Here is a 10,528-nt window from a genome sequence, read left to right on the forward strand (position 1 = left end):
ATAACTCTCCTCTACAACTTTTAATAAAGGTATTTTGCTCTAAAACCATTCAGTAAGCCGTATTATTGGAACAAAATTGGCATGTTTTTGTACGGTATTTTTGCCCGTGTGGCGTCCTCTTAAGTTACTATAACTTTAATATTTTTATTATTTTTACTATTCAATTTCAGAATGTGACAAAAGTTTCAATCGATTTATTAAAAGCTGAAATGATGGTTTTCAAAAACTGTTTGCCACCAGATTTCAATTTTGATGACATTAAAGGAAAAATAAATAAAGAAGCTTTTCCTAACTTGTATAAGCTACTTCAAATTGCAATTACAATCCCAATAAGTTCTGCAACTTGTGAACGTAGTTTTTCTAGTATGAGACGTATCAAAAATTGGCTAAGAACAAGTATGTTGCAGCAGCGCTTTAGTGACTTGTCAATTTTAAATATTGAGAGGGATTTATCAAATAAAATACAAACGGAAACAGTGTTAGATAGATATAACACAAAAACCAGGAAAATTGTTTTAAAATAATAGATTATAATATGTTATCTAAATAGTTGTTATTAGTTATTGTAATTAATTATTAATTATAATGTTTTTAGTGATTGTTCCTTAATATTAATCATTATCAAAATATCAAATGTGTTATCATATAAATTAATATAAATATGAAGTTGAGTTATAAAAGCATGTTGTTAATAGCTTTGAAGTTGTGTGTTGGTGGGGGAAGCCCCCCACGGGTTACCAAGGTATACTAAATTTTAGCACCCCTTAAATTGCAGGTCTAGTTGCGCCTATGGTTACAATATTATATAACGGAACTTTCCCACGGATAATAAAATAGCTTGTATAACTTTCAATTTGTTTTTTATGAATACAAAATTTACCCATACTACATATAATTATAAATAATTTTAATTGAGATTATAATATAATATATATCAAGTATTTCATATAAACTATCTTAATTACTATTACATTCTTATAAAATTGATATCAGCAATAATTTGTATTTATGCTTCAATGTAATTATTATCTTTTCAAATATTGTCTAAATATACAAGAAAATATTTTAAAATTATCTTGAGTTATATATTTTGAAGTTATATATAACTCCAATGTTCTTAAGATATATTACATTGAATGTTTCAAAAATATTTACGGTATGTACTACTAGGTAACAACTAAAAACACAGAGCTATGCAAACAGTGATTAAATTATTAATTAAAATTAATATGCATTTACAATTGTTACAAATGTTATTAAAATAATTGCTATAACTTATAATGTGAGCATATAGATTGTAGGCATATTATGTTATTCTTTTACGAGTAATATCAAGTTTTGACATTTTGCCTTTGGGTAAGAATATATGATAGGTAAATACAAATATCAAGCCAATTACAAATTTCCTAATATAAGGTTTAAATAATTTAAATTTGGCCAAGGGATGAAAAGGCCGGATTGATTACCTATGCTAGTTAGCGGACATTCATTAGAAATCTAAGTTTTTTTATAATCACGCCATGTAAAATTTTTATTTATTATTTATTTCAAGAGGTCTTCCGATTACAATTACAATGATATTATAACTACTTAATATGTACATAATATATAAATTATCAATACCTAACAATACTAATAAATACCTAAATATCAACCTGTACTGCGTTTACAAAACAACGGGGGAATGGAAAAAATAAATATCGTTTGGTGTAAATTAAATGCATAATAATTAATAGCCTAGTGTACTATACACTACTACAACTAGTGTCTACATTGCAGTGTTTCCGGCTATGCGGTAATCGGTTGTGGTTTGTATAGCTGTCTTAAGTGCGCCACCGCGTCCAAGGACCCGCCACCACTGCTGCCCATCACTTCACCGGAGACAACATTATGGCTTTCATCGTCCACCACGTACCCAGGACTCATCTGCAACCGCCACGCGTTCAGCCAGTCCTTTGGCTTGCCGCCACTGCCCTGTCCGACGGTCGCGTGCCTCTTATTCGCCACTGCGGGTGCGGAGGCAGTGTTCGCCCCTGCACTGCCACCGATGGGTAACGTGTTGGTCTGCGGCCCAAGTTCCAGCTGGAACTGCACGTCTGCGTTCGGACCCAACCGAAAACCCACGCCCAGTTTCGAGTCGGTACCTGAAAACGAAAACAGAATTATTTATAATCCGATGAAGACGTCCGATCAATCGTTAGAAAAACGTGTGATTTCGGAAAAAAAGACTAAAAAACCTTAAACATAGTCCCTATGCATTTATATGATTGTGTTTGCTAGTCGTAATTCTGTAATTAAAGACCACAAACTAATAACTTAAAAATATAAGCATGTCAATTCTAAAAATAAATGCATTTCTAATTAATTTATAATGTTTTATAAGAATAACAATAAAACAAAATAACCATCATAATATTTATAAATTTTAGCTTATATTAAAGTAAAGTGCTAATTATTTAAATATGAATTAATAGAAAAGAGTTTCTTTTTTTAAAAGTTTGTTGCCATCTAAAATGTTCTAAAATAATTAAATAAACATCAATTTAAAAAGGTGGGCAATTAGGGGGTACCGCTCAGCTGTACTGTAGTCGTCGAGTACGTCGTTGTAATGGATGTGTTATATTTGAATATAATGATAAATCTGATCTATGAACGGAGACGCTGTGTCAGTATATCATACTTGTATAAATGATAAAATGTAATAGTTAAAAAAAAATCTAAAATATTTCATGGTTATAAATAGCGTCTACTGTTTACATCAACCTTAAGTCAGCACATCTACTACACCTCCCCAACCCTTAACCACTATGGCACTATGCTATGAGAATCTGAGTGAAAAAAATGTTTCGTCGGAAAAGCCGTAAAAAGTTGCCCTAGTCTAATAAAAACTGAAATGACGCCACTGACTATAAATAGCTCAGAAAGAGTCAAAATAGTTTGAACATTTTATGATAAACATAAAAATAGTCATTTTAATAGTTGGTGAAAATGTTGAGTTTCTATCACTTTGGTTATTTACTTTTGAATTGCAACAAAATATCAAAAATCGATACATGAAAGTTCGTTAATTTACCTGTAAAAATTTTAAAATCAAACGCTCATAAAAAGTTAATGTTACATTGTGGTAAACTTTTTTTTTGTTTAAGATAGAAAAATATGTGGAGAATTTTCTATTAAAATTTCGAATGCAAGCTATGAAAAGAAAAACTTTCATGAATTTCTAACTGAAAAAAATTAGAAATTTTGATGAATTTTGTCAAAATATGAACTTAAAATGCATATATAAAAAATAATCGTGTAATATCTTAAATATTTTTTTGAACTTCCATTAATGACACGTATAAGGAACATTGCATTCAATTTTCAAGCTTTTTTAGAATAATTTTAAAAAACTTCAAAATTCGAAAAATTTCTCTAAATGTTACTTTATTTTCACTTTTTTTTTGTTATTCATGATGCTTTCTAAAACTAGTTGGAATTTTCGATTTTTATCTCTCAAAAGTACCAACTATATTCACTTTTCTATCAGAAAAACTGCTGATCTCAAGAATCTGAGCATTTTTATTGGGTACCCCAAATTTTAGTGACAGAGAGAAAAAAATAAAAAAAAAATAATATATTATTGTAAATATAATACATACATTCGATCCGCTCACAATTTAAAAGTTGAGAAATATTATTTTTTCTACTTTTAAGTAAAACTTCAAACTTTATATTTATGGCCTATAATAGCCCATAATAGCGAGTTTATTTAATTATTTTTACTTTTGATAAACCAATTTAATATAGTGATAAATGAATTACAAAAGTCGTAAAACAAATTAAATAACAATTATTAAAAATTTATAATTCAAAATTATTTACTAGGTATACAACAAATTACTTGGGACTGTTATATGCGGGGCCGAATAAGAAAAAGCATACATGGGAGATATATTTTGGCCATCCATTAAATAATCAAATCAACATTAATTTTAAATTATAAATTTACATTACAAAAAAGGTGGATAAGTGGATGTCGCTCTGCTGTAAAGTAGGTTACAAGTGGGTCACTGTAATGGATGGTGTTAAATTTGAATTCAATGATATAATATCATTGTATAAAAAAAACGATTCTGAGCGAAAACGGTCAGTCAGTCTATGATTTTACCAAGTATATTTGATGATATTATTGTGAATAAAGTAATTTATATATTATAACCTATTTACGTGGAGCCTTGTTTTAAATTGTCAATCCTTAGCCATAAAAGTTAAAAATTCGTTTTTTAATTACAATAAAATAAGAAAATTGTTACATGAGAAATCAAGTAAATATCAAATGTTGTAAAAATATAAATTTCTGACGCTCATAAAAATTTAATTTAAGTTTCTTCTAGACATTTTTTTTTTTTGATAAAGGTAGACAAACTTATCAGTAATCTTATATTACATTTTCAAATCTTAGATTTAAAAGGGAAAATTTTTATGAATTCTCATCAAAATATTTTGCTATTTTTCGTGATTTTTCCGTATTTTGTCAAAATTTGAACTTTAAATGCTTATAATTAAAAACTGTGACTAAGGATTTTTAATTTTTTTCATCTGCCTTTGAAACAATAACCTAGGAGCCTTCTATTAAATTTTCAAGCTTTTTTACTCAACAGATAAAATTTTATTGATATTTATAGAAAAAAAAACTAAAAAAATTGAAAACGGACAATGGCCGTAAACAGCTCAAAAAGAGTCAAAATATTTTGTAAATTTTATGGTGTATAGAAAATGCTAATATAAACATTCAGTCAAAATTTCATGTCCCTACGGTCATTTGTTTTAGAGTTACACCAAAAACCAAAATAGATTTTCTCGAAAACAGATTTTGCGTAAAAATTCCCGTTTTTCCTTAATTTTTCTTTTGTTTTTCACGTCGCTTGTGAAAACTACTGAGAAATTTTTACTTTTGACCCCCCAAAGTACCAACTAGATTCACTTTCCTATCAGAAAAGTTACTATTGAAGAATTATCCAAGCACTTTTACTGTCCTAAAAGGTGATGACAGACACAAAAATAAAAAAAAATAAAAAAAAAAATAAAAAAAAAAACACACATCATTGTAAAATCAATACATTCATCGCTTCGCTCAGAATCTAAAATACAAAATATACGCATTAGTCTTGAAATATAATGTTATATACCTACCTATCATATATTGATATTATTATTATATCTATTCATAAAGAAATCAATCATTTTTTATAAATATTACATTGGTACTCAATCAATATTATACCTATTTTATATAATATACTATATTTATTGTTTTATCGATCTTTACCTTTCTTGATCGGTGGCATGTTACTGTACACTACAGACAACAACGATGGGATTTCTTCAGGCACAAAAATAGTTGCGTTTACGTCTGTAACACAATAAAAACATCAACATCATTAGGTTACAGAAATACGCAAGGTGTTAACTTGATAATTATCCTTGTCACATAGGTAATCAAGATAATACAACGAAAATTAGGTATAAAAAATGAATTTATTTCATCTTATTTATCAAGGCAATATGAAATAAATAATAATTTTCACTATTCATAATTTTTCTTTTTTTCGGTTTTTAAAATGTCCCTATAGGGAATTGGTACTATAAGTACACATTTTCGACTTTTACTCAATAACATTGTACAAAACATTTTTTCTTCTTATATATAAAGCATATAATATAATGTAATTATATAATAGGTAGGCACCTACATCGTACATAATATAGTAATATATAAATAATATACAGGGTGATTCATTAAGCACGAAACACTCATTATCTCAAAACGTATTAATGTTTTTGAAAATATTTTATTATATAGTTTCAAGTTGTTAAAAAATAACGTTTTTATTAAAAAATTATAATATTTTTATCCTTTTATTTTCTTAAGTTACATAAAACCCGAATTTAGGGCGAGTAGTTAATGAGTTATAAGTATTTAAAGTTTCGATGGGCGGAGTGGAGTGGTACGGGGTTACCCCGCAAAATGTTTGTCCACTACTCTGCCAATCAAAACTTTAAATACTTATAACTCATAAACTACTCGTCCTAAATTCGATTTTTATGTATCAAAAAACTTAGAAAAATATTCTGCTTTGAAAATTAAAATTAAAACAATGTTGTCTTTCAAAAAAGTAAAAAACTTAAAAAAATAAAAGGATAAAAATATTATAATTTTTTAATAAAAACGTTATTTTTTAACAACTTGAAACTATGTAATAAAATATTTTCAAAAACATTAATACGTTTTGAGATAATGAGTGTTTTACGCTTCATGAATCACCCTGTATAATAGTATTATTAGGTAAATCATCAAGAGCACAGTGTGCAGAAAACCAATTTAAATTTTGTTAGAAAAATAAATATTCCTTTTTCACACAACCACATTAATATTGTACTGCTGTGATACATTATTTTTCAGAAAAATACCGGGTATAATAATTATACTTATTTATTAAATTATAATATGCTTATAAAATTACAAACAATTTCAAAGAAGAAAATACCGTGCTAGATAAATATTCTAAAATAAAGATTATTGTGATTGGTAAATAGTTTTACAGGAAAATTAACGAAAACCTAGTAGTAATGAAATGTCGAAATATATATATTATAATAATTATTTATTTTATGTAGATACTTGAAATTCTGCCTTGTATAATACGACGTACCTACCTAAGTATTTTCGTTTTATATAAAGACATGATTAAAGGTATTTTTATTGATTTTGAAATCAAATTAATATCTACGTCTTATAATAACTTATAATATATGGTGTAATAATGTAATATACATGGTGTTTAAAAATTTCATGAAATTTAAAAAAAATGAAATATTTCAAATGTGTGAAATATTTCCGTATTTTAACAAATTTTGTTTTATTTTTAAATAAGTTTTATAATTAAATATAGTTGTCATAAATTAACTTCATAATTGTATGGTACCTATATGTATTAGCCTTTGGTATTATACATTTAAAATGGTATTCAAAATTTTTAAATATTTTAATGTTTAAATGATACAAGTAGGTATACAATATTATAAATGTATCTTGTATACCTAATGAATTATTACATTAGAATTTAGAACACTAAACATTGTGTTAAAAAAAAAAATAAATTGTGTTTTTATTTGTGTTAAGAAAAATTTCAATGTTTCACGTTGTCGTGAAATATTTCATACTTCAAACACTAAATATGCATAATCCATAGGTACATTGACTATAAATGCAGGTTATATTATGTAAACATATACATATAGTACCTATTATTATTTATATTAGTCAACGCATGAATCATTTAACTTTCTTTATTAAAAAAAAAAAAGTTGTATGGCCCATGTCGCCCGACGACGCTGCTATAGTGCTATTTAATATTATGAATTACACATTATGTTACTACTCCTACGCATTTGAATAATATTAGGTAGCAACGAGCCAAACATGCTATCCGTAACGATACTGATGAGAGTTTTACGACCAAACACTCGACATACCATCTACGCAGAAATGCATTTTTCTATTACTTTCTTTTCGTTTATAAAATCCGGTACTTTTAGGTGTTTGTAATTAAAATTTAATTTGAGTAAAACATAGGTAGTATAAACATACCTACCTCGTATACATGGAAAACGTATATTATGCATTATAATTTATAAATATCGACGACACGGTGCACAATATAATATAGCCATTTAAAATGTACGTTTATTTTTGTTCCACTGCTATAAGATTCAATCGGTTATAAGACTCATTTTGTGCTGGTCCAAATTTGAGTTGTATAAGAGACGTCTACTGTAGCTACAAATATACAATGTAAGTAGCTCTCCTAGATATATTATATTTTCTACATAATATTATATAATCTTGCGGAGATAATTAGTTTGTTTAAGTACATACATAATCAGTATAATTATAAGCAATCAAACAATATGCTATATGCATAATTCACATACACTTGCAGTGTTACTTACCAGAAAACAATTTAAATATACATTGTAAATCAATGGCCGTGATTTATTTATTCATTTATTCATTGCCTTTTATACACAGTTATTTACCTACGTAACATTTTTTATTGCTACGCTATCTTGTTTAATACATTGATACCTACGGGTGCCAAAATTAAAAATTCTGCCAAAACAAACACACACGTGTAAACAAATCTACAGTACCCTCCCCTACAGTACCTCAGGCTAATAACCTAGTAATTGAAGCCTTAACTCTAATAAAAAAAAAAATATATATATAATAAATCGTAGAAAATACACTTTTTTGTGTATTATCCGACCATTCTAAATTAGAAATATATTTTAGTTTTAATAAAAAACATGTACTGGCGTTTGACCCTTTGACGTACAAATAAAAATCAAATGTAGGTACCTCCGCAACATTAGGAAGTCCCGATCAATATACTGTATATACATTTATGTCCAATATTATAGGTACATTTTAAGGTCAGAAAAAAACTATATAGGTATAAACACTATCTAATTATTGGACTTTATACCTACATAAAGAATTATTGTCAGTAATCGTGCAACTCAAATTTTTGATTTTGTTTTATAGCTATTGCCTATTTCTATATATTTTTTTTATCCTATAGAGGCTAATTCCGATCTTAAATATTAATTATTTTATATAGTTCCGTTATAATATTAACTGTTTGTCTCTTTTTACGGTATGTTACAGTTTTTATTCGTCTTTTGAGTGGTAATTATAATAAAAGTAATAATCAATAAAATACACTCGTTTTGTTTAAATTGTTTTATAGGTACTAGCTAACTTGCTAAATCGCAGTATTATAGGTTTCGTAACATTCCAATTACCGATGAGTGATGACTGTATGAATATATTTAGGCTTCAAATCTTAACTAAATTATTATTAATAATTTTATCGCGTTTAGAGTAGGGGCTGAAAGGTACAGATGTATAGAAATATAATACTAATATAGTATAATAATATAATATAAGTATCATAGTAATGTTATTCGATAAAACTATTATTTGATTGAACAATTATATATAAGATTCAAGATATGCATATGTAGTTCACCGTTCACGGGTAATATTTTCAAAAAAATTACAAATCTAATATTTTACCAATAGTTATGAATTGGTCAAACCTTTACTGTAAGAGTTGAAAGTGTTAATGCATTTAAAGTAAAAATGAGGTGTCGTTGGAAAACTATTTATTTTTGTTTAGACATACTAACGTTTGTAACTCGACGACTCGTATAGTATTTTAATTTTATAATGTTGGCAAAAACTATTTGATACATATGTAACTACATCACAAAGTATAATATACAATATAGCATTCGAGTAATATGCTGTTAGTTGTAATACAATTAGATTTTATGTCCTACATAGAAGTCACTATTAAATTTAAGTCAATGTTAAATCAATAATCATATAATGTTATAAGTTGTAAGTATATATTGTATATAATATATTATTATTAACATATAATATAACGTGGCGGGTTCACCGCGGTGACCTCAATCCAAAATAAATTATGTTCGATACGTTGCGTTCGGACTGTGTCACCCAACACCGTAAGTAAAATTGACCGATTTATTTCGAAGAGTGGTGGAAGACGTCGAAAATACTTAAATACAAAATACATAGTTAATCGAAAGTAATCATCAAAAATATTCTTTGACGATTTTTTTAATTTGATTACTTTGCAAGCACCCATTTATTATTATTATTATATATACGAAATACCTACGCCACCTCATTATCGTAAAAACATTCACTCAAACGTTTTATATAAATATTATGCAGCATTGGGTTATAGCAATATACGAAAATGGATTGAAAAAGGGACGCATCGTACCCGGTTTTCGTTGTCTGACCCACAAACTCGGGATAAGGAACAAATATAATATTATTATTTGTATGACGTTTTTTTTTATTCAAAGATGATGGTCACACAACCAATCGGTGGGTTTTCTACCCGTGGTTTCTACCCGGACGAATACGAAACGATTTATAGGCAATATGCATACAATAAGTTTTTGATTTATATAAAATAAAATAAAAATCCTTGACAGATCATACATACAGCATTTATTTATACATTATTTTTATGAGTTTTGACAAAATATGTACAAGTACTTACGATATGTCGCGTAAAGCGTGATCAGTGGCAGTACGATGAGACATGACAGTGGTGGTACGCGAGCCATCGTGCGGACGATAAGACTGCGGGCCGCGGATTGTGATCGTAAAGAGGCTCTCTCTCTCTCACACACATACGCGCACACTGGTTTTCATTCCACTAAACTTTCACTTCACCGCCGTAATCGATTTCTTCAGTTATATCTGTCCAACACAGTGTCGTATTTAGTATTTTGTCCTAAAGAGGGAGGGGGGTACCTATTAATTTATCCAGAGCTCACTGATCTCGTGATGCTCGAGAGGGGCTTTGCCCCCTCACTACCAAGTAACCTTACAATTGTGATAACTTAATAACTATAGCATTGCAAACACAAAATAGAT

General features: G+C 27.9%; 1 protein-coding gene across 1 annotated transcript; it reads right to left on the reverse strand.

The window, feature by feature from the left end:
• Window positions 1-1,523: 1,523 nt before the first annotated feature.
• On the reverse strand, window positions 1,524-10,298 carry LOC132934920 (uncharacterized). The gene is made up of 3 exons (XM_061001340.1): window positions 10,149-10,298; window positions 5,312-5,395; window positions 1,524-2,144 (listed from the first exon to the last, which is right to left on the reverse strand). Exons 1-3 carry the CDS (start codon window positions 10,213-10,215, stop codon window positions 1,789-1,791), a joined length of 507 nt encoding a protein of 168 aa, XP_060857323.1. The 5' UTR covers window positions 10,216-10,298; the 3' UTR covers window positions 1,524-1,788.
• Between the last annotated feature and the right edge of the window lie 230 nt (window positions 10,299-10,528).

Source organism: Metopolophium dirhodum, chromosome 1 (assembly GCF_019925205.1).
Source record: "Metopolophium dirhodum isolate CAU chromosome 1, ASM1992520v1, whole genome shotgun sequence".
Taxonomy (NCBI): domain Eukaryota; kingdom Metazoa; phylum Arthropoda; class Insecta; order Hemiptera; family Aphididae; genus Metopolophium; species Metopolophium dirhodum.